Below are 14442 nucleotides of genomic sequence, written 5' to 3'. Positions count from 1 at the left end.
AGAAGATGCAAGAAGATTTGAAGGAAAAATATGTTGAAAGTGAAAACCCTCAACAAATTCTTCATCAATTGATGCCTAATGATGATGAAAACAACATTTCTAAATCACAACAACCTAGGTTAGTTCATCATTTAGGTGTTGGTGGTGGTGAGTTTCAAAGAGATGATATTTTTAATTTTATTGAAGAATCTATTGTGATTAAGAGAAAGTTGAAGAAATCTTCAGTTTCTTCTTCTTCTAATTCTCATCATCAACAAAACAATTTGATCTCTAAGGAACCATTAGGTTTTGATAATCATAACAATGATTGTCATGAGTCTACTATGTCACCAAATTGGGATGCTAATAATGCTGGAAGATCCAACTTTTCTTCAATATCAAGAATGAATCTATCATCAGGTTTGTCTTTCTAATTTAATTGTTTCATTATTTAATATTTTTATTTTTTAAAACTTCAGATATTTTAATTTATTAATAAAAAATTCAGAAATAAAAAAGTTTCCACATTTCTAAGTACATTTATGAAAACAATGAAAATATTAAAAAAATAAAATAAAGTATTTTTATTATTTTCAAAAAAGTGCCATTCATAATGAACATTCATCTTCTTTCTATTAAAGTGCTTCACTTCAAAAACTCTTATTTTTATCATCAAATAAAAATAAACACATTTTTATAAATATTTTCTCAAATAAAAAAAACCTAATTATTATTTTATTTCTTTTGTAAATTGTGATATATATTTTAAAATTAATAAGTTTGAATTTGTATTTATTTAGGGCTTCAAATCTTTGGAAAATCATGGGAGGAGTGCAATAGCAGTCCAAACAATCGATATTAGCAAGTACTAGTGTAATCTCTGATGATCAGAATGAATTCTCTTCAAAGTGCTTTTCCAAGGAATTAATCATTTCATATGGAGACACATTTCAGTCATTTTTTTTCTGCCCTATTTTCCATTTAGACAATATGTCTGTTATGTACTGAATTTTTTTTGTTTTCTTCAAGATCAGCCTAAAGTCATGTGACAGTAATTGGCTTCAAAGAATGATGCGTGTATTATTTCTAGCCAATATTTTAAGTGTGGCTGATACTATATTATATAAATTAAAGTTCAATTATATTTACCAGATTCAATTTTTTTACTATTTTCTTTTAGTAATTTTTTGAAAAATTGAAGAAGGAGAAATTTTGTATTAATAAAATTGATATTAATAACTATTTTATAATTATTTAAAAAAAGTTTGAAGTCAATACATTAAAATTACAAGAATATGAGATAATATTTTATATAAATGATATAAAATTAATGTTATATATCGATCCCTTGGGTCTTTTTTTTTAGTACCCCCTTTTTGAAAAAAAAACACCAAAATACTCCCATTTGAAAAAAATATACCAAAATGCCCCTTTTTTAAAAAATCAAGTAGGAAGTCGCCATTTGAAACTCGGGCTTCTTAAGGAAGTCGTCATTCCAAATGGCGACTTGTAAGTAAAGAAAAAAAAAATGGGGCATTTTGGTATATTTTTTTCAAATGGGGGTATTTTGGTGTTTTTTTTCAAAAAGAGGGTATTGTAAAAATAAAACCCGATCCCTTGGTGGTACGAGTAGCAGGTAAAGAAGAATTAATTAAATTCAAGATCTTTGACCTTTTTCTTACAGTTGATCTGTATTAGTTGGGTGTGTATCTGTTAGTTTACAATAAAAATTAATCATCCTTTTAACAAGTTTTTTTCTTTTTAAATTTTGTTAATTATATTTTTGTTTTAACCTATAGTTTTCGGGAGAATGAAGTTATAGTAATTTATAGTTTGGTTGAGAGATAAAAAAAATTTAATAAATAATTATTTTGGTTTTGATTCAAACTCAAATTTTCTCGTAATGATTTTTCATCAATTAAAATTCGTTAACTATTTAAAGTTAAATTTCTTATTTAAAAAATTCAAATTATTAAACTACTAGACATAAAAAGACATATGTATTAAAAAATGATCCATTATAAAATTTCGCAGCACATATATACAAGAAAAATCATATATATTCTTGAAGCTTAATTAACAAAATAAATCATGCATAAGATTTGCAGCTTGATTAAGTATAAGACTTGTGCTAGAGCTGGCACAAGGACAAAGCTAATAAAGCTAGGGTTTTAGACTTTTCAAAAATAATTTACTTTTCATATTTATTTAAGCCAAAATTAAAACATTTTTAAATATTACAACAAGTAAAAGACCTCACGATATACAAAGATACAACTATTGATATATTTAATTAAAATATTTTGTATCTCATAAAATAAACAACATAGAAATTTAAATTAACAAATATTAAAATATTGATTTATATTAAAAGGGCTGCTATTTCTTTTTTATTTAGACCTTGCTTTAGACTTTAATAAGTGTTGGTCTGGTCCTAACTTGTGTATTGAAGCTGAATCACATTTAAGTGTTCTTGATGTGTGACCTTAATTTTGATGCCTGGCCTAATTGTTAGCTAGTACTTGGTCAAATATTCGAAAAGTCTAGTTCAACTCACAATTTAATATTGTTACTCTGAATATTTTCTATTGTGATGGGAGTTTAAACTTATGATCTTAATTTTACAGGTGTAAGTTTATAGTGATACTTGTCAAATTATAGACAACAAAAACAAAAAGTAGTTGGCCAGAGTAACAAACTAAGTTGTGGAAGGTTTATACTGAGTTTCGGAAATTCAGCCATTTAGTGTTGTAAGTTGTAATTCTATTATAAAATATCAAATTTATATTAATAATAATAATATAATAATAATAATAATAAATAAATAAATAAATTAAAATGCAAAAATATAACATAATTATTTAGACGTCCCAACTATATTGACCCTCTTATATTTATCATTTGCAACACTTCAAAACAAAATTTAGAAAATTAAGTCAAAATCGAAGGAAACTGAAATTTGAAATGCCGAAATGTCTTATTAAAAATCACTTATTGAAAAATTCAATAGAATAAAATGAAAGAGAAAAAAAAAGTACATTAATCGACAACACATACCAAATTATAAGCAAAATATAGAACTAGAAAATCAACTCTATTACATAATAAGTCTTCTTTAATACACAAATAATATATATTTTTATAATAGCAAATATATTAGTTTTAATTTTATTATTGGGGAGGTGAATGGGTGTACTTCAATTCCTATCATCTTATAGTTTAAAGACCTAGTTATGAACTATATATTTTATCTATTAATAAGTAGGTGTTATAGCATTCCTTACTAGTTTTTTCTTTAAAAATTTCTCTTGGTACACTTTTCAAATTAAATAGATGCAGTGTGAAAATTCAAACTAAAAATAAAATAAAATTAGTGACATAAAATGAAATTCCTATCTAATTTGATCGCGTCACAAAATTTAATGATAAAATTAGAGAGATTTTTTATATTTACTTTTCTAAATTTCATTCATTAACGATTGAAATTTAAATAAGATATTTTTCTGATATATTAAAATAAATTATTACTTTTCTGCTATAGTTTATCTTAATATATCATTTTAAGTATTTTATCTATTTGCTACAACTTCTTTTAGATAAATAAATTTCAAAAAGTGATTAAAAGTAAAATTTATTTTGAGAAACTATTCGTAAAAATTATTTTTGAAAGATATATATATTTTTTTTATAAAAAAGATGTAATTATTATCATGTTAAAATATTTAATAATAAATATTTCAGTTATTAAATGTCAAAATTATTTTTTTAATCAATAACAAATAAATTTAAAATAAATTCTATTATTTTTAAGTAAGTTATCATAAAAACTATTCTTTTTAAATATAAAGTCAAAATCAATTTTTTATAATCTTAAAGAAACGGGTCCAATATTTAATCTAATACTTTATTTGGAATGAAACATAAGCAAAATTGATAATTGAAAAATTGATGTATGTGAATTAAATTTATAACTTGATACATCAATATTTCAACTATCATTTTTATTTATTTTTCATTCTAGAAAAAATACATTATAAATGACTGTAATACAAATTTTGAAAATAGTTCATTGAAAATAATACATAATCCTAATTGTTCTTGAAACATTTGATTATTAAATGGAAGCCCCACATATTTTACCGAATCTCAAAATTCCATAGTAAAAATCTCCAATCTAGTAGTAAAAAATAAAACTAATGATATTAGAAATTTCAATCTAATTTAATTTTTTTTGTACATTTTAAATAAAGATTAGAGATGGATGAACAACCAATCATAGTTTTTTACCTCATAAAGGATTGTATCAAAGAGACTCGTTTATGAATAGAATTAGAATATCCATTAGATAAAAATAATCAATAGTCCAAAAAGAGTAAAAAAATAGTCAAAGTTTCAATCAAACTTCGTTATTCTATGTCTGTGGAATTGATGTTTACAAAATAAGATTGATATATCATCTTACTAAGAAATTGATGATGTTATCTATGTATAAAAAGAATATGTATAAATTAATATTGTTGTTGTTTCATTACATGAATTTGCAATCCTGTAAGATTTTCAAATTGAACCCGTTTGATAATTTTGATTAATTTAGAACACACTCACATATGACTAATTGGGCCCGTATCAACTTACTAATTGGGCTATATAAACGCCCAATTATATTTTGTCAAATATATTTGGGTGAAAATGACTTTCACTTTTGTTTTGTTTGAATGCAAAATAATAAGATAATTTTTGCTAATAGATTAATTGCCATTAAAAGAGGGTATAAATTATTTTACTCATGCATATAATTTAAACTCACCATAATGTTACTATGTAATGATAGCTCCTAAAACATCTCTAAAAATATTAATATGATGATATGTCATGTGTAAAATAAAAAAGCACTCGTAGTACATATTCAAATAATATAATCACAAAAAAGAAAATAGATAAAATGAAAAAGAAAATATGATTTCACATATTATTTAAAGAAGAGGACGAATAAGATGTGAAATTCTTTTATTTTATTTGATTAAAAAGAAAAGCGATAGAAAAGAATCTATTTGTAAAAATTAAAATTATTTTTCATCAAGTATTGATGTATAAATTCGTAAGTTTGCTATTTTTATGGGATTTCTGTTTTGTTTCAACTCTTATATTTTATGTGAGGAGGAAAATTATTTTTTTTTTAAAAAAAAATTCGCGTGAGGAGATAATACTAAATTTAAAGTAAAAAGACTTTAGAGTTCATTGAACTTACTAAGATAATTACATTTCTGGCATTTTACCACTTGACCAATCCATAAGAAATATAAAAATTTACTAATATAGATGTAATTCTTTTCCCTTCCTTTTTCTAATAATTAAATATGAGAAAAGAGTATAAGGGTCTATTTGTAACACTTTTATTTATAGATTTTAAAATTAGTTTTAGTATTTGTGTTTTAAAGATTGTTTTAAGAGAGAAAAAGAAAATTAAACTTTGTTTGGTAATGTAATTTTTTAAAGTTGTTGTAGGAATGAAAATTTTTTTCGGGTAATCTATTTTTCAAAAACTATTTTTAAAAGGAGAATAAACCGAATGTATTTGGTAATCTAGTTTTTGAAAATTGTTATTAAAACTTCTATATCAATTATCATGAAAAAGTAGTTACATAAAAATATTAACATACAATCAAAATATATTATAAAGTTTTATCAATAAAATATTAAAATATAAACAAAATTTAATAATTTTAGTTCTAATTCAATTGAAAAATGTTGATATTGTTATGTTGGACATTAAGTCTCGAGTTCAAATATGAGATATCGCAATTGTGTGAGTTAATTATAATGGTATTTATTATATCTTCTAAGATCAAATTTGATTTATAATAATTTTATTAATTTACTAATGAGTATAGATATATGCGGCTATTGATACCATTATCTGTGCATATATATCTATTAACTAACAGTAATCAAAATAACCATTAATTTATCTATAAAACTACACGTCCCATCGAATTTTATCTACAATACTCATGAATACAATTTTATTTGGGATCACTATATAGCGGTAGTATATTCTTAATGTAGTAAGGTATCACATATATTTTCTTAAATCGTCAATCAATCATGGGGTGATTTTATAAATAATTATAATAAAAGTCAAATATTATTAATAATCTAATGGTTGTGATAAATTGACATTATAAGAACTTTTTATACTAACATTTTATGTAAATTAAATGTTCTTTTAATAAAAATCAGTCGACTAATGTTAAGACAAAGAAAAAAAAAGTTACCAACAAAAAGAAAAAGAAACATAAATAAAAAATAGAGTAATGTTATTAAAACACAAAATTTAATATTAAATAGAACACAAATACAATATCGTATAAAACATGATAGGATTGCGTTTTGTTTTTCATAAAATGTCAAATTATTAAATTTGTGTCAAATTTTTATGTTTTTGCAACAACGTTATTCTAAAAAATACGTGCAACACATTAAGTAGAATCTAGCGTCTTGCAACTTTGCAAAGATGTGTAAGTAATAATAGAGTTGTATTTATTTACATTACTGCCATTAATAAAATTTAGTTTTCCATGTCTTTTAAATTTCAAACATTAAATAAAAAAAAAGGCAAAACTGAAACAAGAATATGGTTTTGCTCTTTTGATTTTTAAAATATGAAAATTGAAAACAGTTTTATAAAACAATTTGAAAAACATTAGAACTATTCAAGTTTTTTTATTATTTTAATTTTTTAAAACTAAAATAGAATTTTTGAAAACTAAATCAAACATGTCCTATATTTCTCCAATTTATCTCTCAATTTTTCAATCCTATTATAACAACTCGTTTAATTAAAATTTATTAAAATAATGATTTTTAAAAATGTTAACATATTAATTTAGAGTTAAGGAATTTTAATTAAAATAGGAGTGAACAAAAGGTAACATGGAGAATGTCCAAGAGGTAAAATGGAGAATTTCCTTATTTCCCTTCATTTTTTATTCTTTCTGGAGAAAATACTCAATCATTATTTTATTTTTCTCTGATCCTTCCCATAACAAGTTTGAAAGATATCTCTATTGTTATTGTTCATCATCTCCATCAAATCCTCCATTTCTCCTTTTTCAAAATCTCTAAAAATATCAGTTTACTTAACACCATTAGACCTGCCCAACAACCTTGCATGTGGAATTCAACCTCTACAGCTTTGAGATTCAAGCAAGATCCATGAAGTTGAAAAGAAATAAACTAAGAAAAAGGGAAATTTCGAGCTGAAACAGATGACACAACTTGAAATGAACCATAACTGTTGGGGCAACTCCTTTTTCAACTAATGAGAATTTTGAAAGTTGAGTTATGTTACATTAACTCATTTTAGCATGAGGGTCATGAGATTTTATTCATTGAAATCCTTTACTTCTTGTTAGAATTTTTTTGGGGATTTTACGGGTTAAAAGAACTTAGATGTGTGAGAAAAATAAAAATTTTAAGATATAATTGTTTTGAATCTGCACCCAAATGATTTAAATTGCCATGCATATTGTTTATTTGCTTGTTGCTTGATTGACATGTTAGTAATTTAGGAAATCTCATAATTTTGAGAAAATAATTGTAATTCAATGTGTGAATCCTGTTACTGAAGGCAAATGTGCGTGCCTTGGATGCTTTGTCACCCTCGTCATTATAACTTTTGCCTCTGGTTGTTGTTTAAAAAACCTAAGTATTTCTACCTCTGATAATTATTTTTATATTGCTGCCTCTGGTTCCTAACTTATGATTTTGAAAATTCTATCTCTGATGATTAACTTATCTTTCTAGACATGTTGTCTTTGATTCTATTTCTCAACTTTGAGTATTTCTGCCTTTGGTTTCTCCTTCTATTTTTGCCCTTGTTGTTTCTGTTCTGTCTATTCCTCTAATTCTTCCTCTAAACAAGTATCTTCTAATTCTTTCTCTAGACACTTATCCTCTTACTCTTCATCTGGATACGTATCCTCTAATTTTTCCTCCAGACATGCATCCTCTAATTTTTTCTTTTGTCACATTTGATTTTTCCTGTAGACACGTATCATTTGGATATATATTCTCTGATTTTTCCTCTGAACACATATCCTCTTATTCTTCCTCTGGACACGTATCATTTGATTCTTCCTCTAGACACATATCCTCTTATTTTTTCGTTGGACGCGTATCTTCTGAATCTTCATTTGACCATGCTGCTTATGGTCCATGTATCCTTTGATCCACATATCCTTTCTATCAGAATCTACCTATGATCACGTTGTCCCCGATTCACGTATCCTCTGATCCTGCTAACTTTGCCTTTACTCAGGCTACTTTTGATTAGAACATCATGATCACGCATTCTCTGACTCTAGTCATGATGGCTCTGATCTGTCACTCCACAACGCACCACCTCTAGGCAAGAGTTCTGCCTCTAGCTAAATACGTATATGGTTCCAGCTTTTGATCAAAGACTTAAGATTTAATTCCCACTTGAATTTCAACATATTGCTAAGTTGTTTATAATTATTGTGGATGAAGGATGCATTGCATACATGACAAAATAAAGACATTGCATAAAAAACATCTCAAGTTCAGTACGTTCTCATTAATCAGATTATGCATGACCTTATTCACAGTGGGGTAGTTCAGGTTGTTATAGGCATGATACAACAGGTAAGGGAGATTAATCAGTACCCTGATTGGGGTTTAGATAAACCACCTTTACCCACATTGAGTGATGAAATATTAATTAATTTTTGAATTTATGAATATTTTTTTGCATTTGATCTACTTAAGTAGTAAGAATTTCTATTACTCTCGTGAAAGAGAACTTTTGTTTCGTCTCAATTTATTTTAGAAGTAAATGTTAGTATTTTTTAACCGGCCAAAAAATATTATATATATTGAATAAATAAAAGCTAACGAAGCATAAGGTAGACTAAAAAACGTTATTCAAAGCAAAATTAACATTGTGTTTATTCACCATTGATAAAGATTATAACTAAAACTCTTGATTTTAGGCTTAAACCAACATTAGGTGTTAAACTTTACTGTCTTCCAGATTTAATTAACTCTAATAACATCTTTACAAAATATTACCTTATTTCGTGTCTTCCAAATAGTAATAAATTGATGACGTAAAACTCTGCCACATTAGAACACCTGAAAATTGGAATACATAATCCACACACCTATTAGATAACACATGAAATGCATTAAAAAAGATGTGTTGAACAAATTCATCAACTTCATGACTAAACGAACAAAAATTATTATCTGACAGTAAACCCCTTCCCTGAAAGTAAATGTTAGTTAATTAATTTCCATTTAAAAAGGCAAAAGATATTAAGGGTGCATTTGAATTATAAAATAGTAAAATGTTAAGTACTCGATAAAATAGTACAGGATAATACAAAATTGTAAACATAACTTTTGTACTTTATTTGATGGTCGATGCACATGATAAATAATTTTGCATTGTACCTTATTTAATATGTTTATGTATTAGACAAAATAATATAAGTTTTACTATAATACCCTTTATTGTTTTATATATATAGATATATAACATTAATGAATGAAAATATTAACAAAAGAGACAAATCTAGTGAAAAAAGATGTAAAGAGGGAGAGGGACATATATGAGGGGGAGAGAGATTATAGAGAGAGGTTGAGAGACACGAGAGTGAGGGAGAGAGAATAGAGAGGGATAAGAGGGAGATACACAAGAGAGAGAGAGAGAAGAGTGGGAGAGAGAAGAGTGGGAGAGTAGAGAGGGGTAATAATTTTTAGTAGAAATTAAAAAGGGAACTTTAGTATTTTTGATAATTTATATTTAAGACAAAAAGTTGTCCAATCTATTACTAACTATTTTATCAGTCTCATGATTAATTTCTAAATCAAACATGGTAAAAAAAAATTGTCATGTTCAGTCTCTTTTTTTAGCAAATTAAATGCACTCTAAACAATTCCACTACAAAGCAAAGGTTATGGTTCAAATTGGACCAAGAAAACTAAAGTAATTACACTTAAATTGTCTTTAACTTTTCTTACTTATACACATACACCATTACACATTACACAATAGAAGTGATAAACTTACACATTTTAGTACCAAAATAGTTGATAATGTTGTTAGTAAAGTTAGTGAGGATTCATATCTACATTATAACATCCCTTCAATTTCTAGATTGCTCTCCCAACCTATTAAACCACCTATTCATATCTCTTCAATTTATACATTTCGTGATCGATTGAGGTTCAACTTAAAGGACAATATTTTGATGCCTATTCTAACTAAGGACATTGAGATCCCAACAAAGTGTCCAACTTGAAATTCAGCTACACGTTTATGTTTCTCATTTATATTAATAAAAATGTAAATAAATAGTAAAAAAAAATATTATTCCACCTCACCACAAATTTTTCCATATGTCAATGTTACATCAGCTTTTAGAAATATCAAAATTCATCAAGAGACTAAAAAAGGGAAGAAAATCAAGTTAAAGATAATCTAAAAAAAGATATCTATAGAGATTAAAATCATGTTTCTCCTATATTATATAGACAAAAAATACAATAAATCCTTAATTTAATTTCTATTTGTATATAAGGTGGTCAATTTAAAACTTAATATGGGTGATACAAATATTTTCAAAACATAAACAATAAACCATAATTATTGTTCTCCAGATGGCAGGGTACCTTTTTACATGCTTCGCTTCCAATTTGTCTCCTCATTCGATCATTATAAGGTCAACATCTTCACACTGAAAAGTTACAAAAGAGACACACTGAGTTTGTGAAGAAACAAAAAGAGATAAACCATGTAAGAACTAAAAATATATTTTGAGTTTAATTTTGTGTTGGTAGTTAATTTTTTTTTACACTATCGGTATATTACAACTGAATCGATTATATGTGATTTTAAAAGTATTTACAATAAAATTCATTTTTTTTAATAATTTGATAATTTTAATTAATTGACAATGTAAAAAAATATTATAGCAACAATGTATATAAATTTAATCTATATATTTAAATACATTGACCGTAATAACACATAATTTTTCATTACGATAGATATATTTATATATATCTTTTTCACATATTCCCTCCAATAAAAAATAATCATATTTTAGATATTATTGATTTTTTGTTGAAGTTTAAATATTAATTCATTATATTGTGAGATTCTAACATCTTTCACTAAATTCAACTCTCTTGTTATATATATCTACACTTATTTGTGAGTATCAAAGCATTTGTGTTTTTTTTATATATATGTATATACTTTCTTATGTGATTTCCCACTATATTATTTTTCATGACTAAATGTGAGTTCTAAAATATGTAATATAAAGAAGCTGATTTCTAATTCTAAATATCATATTTGATTAACTTTTAACTCTATTTCAACTACATTATACTTCCCTTCTTTTGTTTTACATTTCAAATGTTTTTTAAGTCAAAATTTAAGTTCAAATGATTGTCCCAAACCGTCACTACAATATTTTATTTTCTAGAAACGATGCATTAAAATTGTTGTTTTTTTAGCGAATAAACACTATCTTTATTTAAATTAAATACATCAATTGTTATTGATTAATTGTAACAACGAAAACAAATTTTCATAAAAGCATTTAAATAATATTTTAATCTATCACTTTGGTTACTCATGCTGCATCAAAGCACTTAAATAATGTTTTAATTTTAATCATTAACTATGCATTCATAAAAAAAATGAAATGTGAAGAGCTGAGTTTGAGAAATTAAAGTATTCTTATAAAGAATTCATATGTTGACATAAACATAAATAGGTACCTGTTTCATGTTGTTGAACAGAAGAAAATTAAAGCAACATGATATTCAGTATAGATGCTCTGAAGTTGAAATGAATAACCTTGAGAGAGTGAGAATATATAAGAGTTAGAAAGATCTAATTATTTTTGAGAGAGACAAATCAAGAATGTTGAATTAATTAATTGCATACCATTGGTTTGGTTCTGTTTTATTTCTTTCATAAGGCTTTTGGTTCTTATGGCTTTTTCTGCAATATATTAGAGAGAGAGAGAGCCTTGAGAATGAGATGATGATTTGGGTAGGATGGGAGATTTCAATGAGAGAGAGAGAGATTCACCAATGCATATACTATGTATCTATTAATTATCTCCATTTTTTTAATTTTACTTTCTTTTTCAAGTTTTTTTTGTTGGATCAAAAATTATATCGTATAGATCATGCATGTAAAGTTTTGCACAAATATAAAATCATTTGACATGTTATTGAAATTAAAATTAACGTTTTATACACTTTTATTGAACATCATTAATCTTCATGAGTTTCAATAACATATCAAATGATTTTAGATTTATGAAAAATTTTATACGCATGAACTATACGATATAAATTTTCGATCCAATGAAAAAAAAAAGTAAAATTAAAAGAAATCAAGATAATTAAACAAAATGAGGCCGAACTCATATAGATATAAGGATCGGATCAATTGACATCGTAAGGTCAAAACTTAATTTGACACCAAATCTCATCCCTTTATTTTATTTAATCCTTAAAACAATCACTAAAAATTAAACATGATTTGTCTCACAATCTTTCATTTTTTTTTTATCTTAAAAGAGATGGTAAATTCTACTATAATAGAAGATTTTGTCATGTAAAAACAAAATTATCCTCCCTTTTTCGGACACCTAAACAAAAATTAGAAATATTTATTTCATAAATTATATTCATAAACCAATTGCTTCCCCCATTAGTAATGCCACTATTCTTTCTGAGTCACACAACTTGCATAAGCCTATTGCTCAAATGTATATATTAGTTCATCTTTCACTGCCCATCGATTTCAATTCACTATATATTATCAACAAATATAAGGAATATTTTTCCTCAATAACCCTTCCTTTTAGGGTCATTATTTTTATGACATTAAACTTCTTGTTGTTGTGATAGAGAACGAGACCAATATTGTTAAGCTTAAAGCCCAAGTGTGTGACAAAATAAAGGTTATGGTTGTTGTAAGATGGACTTTGTCATATTATGAATGAGATTGAATCACTGCTGGTGATTATATATTCATGATAATAAACATTTATTATTTTGTGAGACAAATAATAAAATATTCAATATTTTGAATTATTTTGATAATTGTTTTAGGTCATTGGATTAAATAAATTCGAGAGACGAGATCTAGTGTCAAATTAAATGTTGACACATTGGTGTCAGTTGATTCCATCTTCTTATGTCTGAACATGCTACAAAACACAAGAAAAAGAATAGTTTGAATTGTGTTTGTCATTTTCAATCTATTTTAAATTTTCTTTTGTTCTTTATCACAACATTCAAGTTACTATTAAAAGAGATTTAGAAGAGTTAAAATTGAATCATAAAGAACTAAGATGTGATAATTTAAAGAGACTAAAGAGACACATATATTTGTATACCAGTTCAAAATAAATTGTTGCTACCTCTAGTCATTCCCTTACATAGAGATTTTATCTCAGTATAGTTGAAGGCTTAATCCACTATTTCCATTAAATAGTTGTACAAGTATTCTTTACTTTGCCTATTCAGGCTTTGAGTATTTTTCTATAGCTTTTCCAGGCTTTCGTTCCCAGAACTGTTCTTCAACATATTGACATCCTGCCATTGAGGTTTATGAGGGTCATTGTACCTTTTCAGGTACCTCTTTGAGGATGAAAGTGTGTTTTAAGATTCTAACTCTCATTGAGAGGATTTTACAGATTAAATCCTTGATCGGTAGAAGTGTATGAAAACACTTTGATTGATTTACATTAACTCTAATAGCTCTCTATGAAAGGATAAAACACTCATTTTACTAGCTTGGTGCGTTCTTGGCTTTTTTTTTTAATATTTATTTTAACATATAGCCTTTTTCATTTTCTATCAGTTATTTACTTTCTCTCACTAGATTTCGGGATATTGTAACAACTAAGTGAGTTCTTAATACAGAGAAGAAATGTCCGTTGAAAATATTACTGTTGGAAATCTTCAATCATTGTTCACAGCAGATCAACCTTTAATTAGTATCCTAATGTATCCGTAAATGACTCTACATATCTTGGTATTGAGGACATGGTATGAGAGGATAATTTTGATCAAGTCAAATATTAATGACTTTTAGACATATAGCAGATTCATACTATTTATCAGAGGATTTGAAGTTGCTATGTCTTCTTTGGGCATTGACTTTTCAAAGCATTGACTTTATCATATGATACATAAAAGTTCAGAGTTAGACGTTTGATAAGATTATCAGAAGCAGAGGCAGTAACTTGCTCGTCACACTTTTTAGAGGCAGAGGCAGAAGAATTCTTGTTATGCTTTGTCAGAGGTAGAGGAACATAATCCAATTGGGTTTATCATAGGCAACAGAGGTACTATGTTGCTCTCTACCATAGTCAAGTAAAGCTTATGAAAACATGGCCGCAT

At 26.1% G+C, this 14442-nt stretch overlaps 1 protein-coding gene and 1 long non-coding RNA gene across 2 annotated transcripts in view; one reads left to right on the top strand and one right to left on the bottom strand.

The window, feature by feature from the left end:
- Window positions 1-1145, top strand: part of LOC101489716 (uncharacterized) — a 2190-nt gene extending 1045 nt beyond the window's left edge. Inside the window, 3 exon segments of the mRNA XM_012719879.3 lie at window positions 1-9; window positions 12-399; window positions 780-1145. The exon segment at window positions 1-9 is cut by the window's left edge and continues 1045 nt beyond it. Coding sequence (XP_012575333.3) covers window positions 1-9; window positions 12-399; window positions 780-841 — 459 coding nt within the window. The 3' untranslated portion in view covers window positions 842-1145.
- A 7814-nt stretch (window positions 1146-8959) lies between these two features.
- Window positions 8960-12103, bottom strand: LOC140919550 (uncharacterized). The gene is made up of 4 exons (XR_012162211.1): window positions 11966-12103; window positions 11797-11875; window positions 10678-10742; window positions 8960-9135 (listed from the first exon to the last, which is right to left on the bottom strand). It is a non-coding gene; the product is annotated as an uncharacterized lncRNA (long non-coding RNA).
- Window positions 12104-14442: the final 2339 nt, after the last annotated feature.

The sequence above is a fragment of the Cicer arietinum genome, chromosome 3 (assembly GCF_000331145.2).
Source record: "Cicer arietinum cultivar CDC Frontier isolate Library 1 chromosome 3, Cicar.CDCFrontier_v2.0, whole genome shotgun sequence".
Lineage (NCBI taxonomy): Eukaryota > Viridiplantae > Streptophyta > Magnoliopsida > Fabales > Fabaceae > Cicer > Cicer arietinum.
This window is presented reverse-complemented; position numbering and strand designations above follow the sequence as displayed.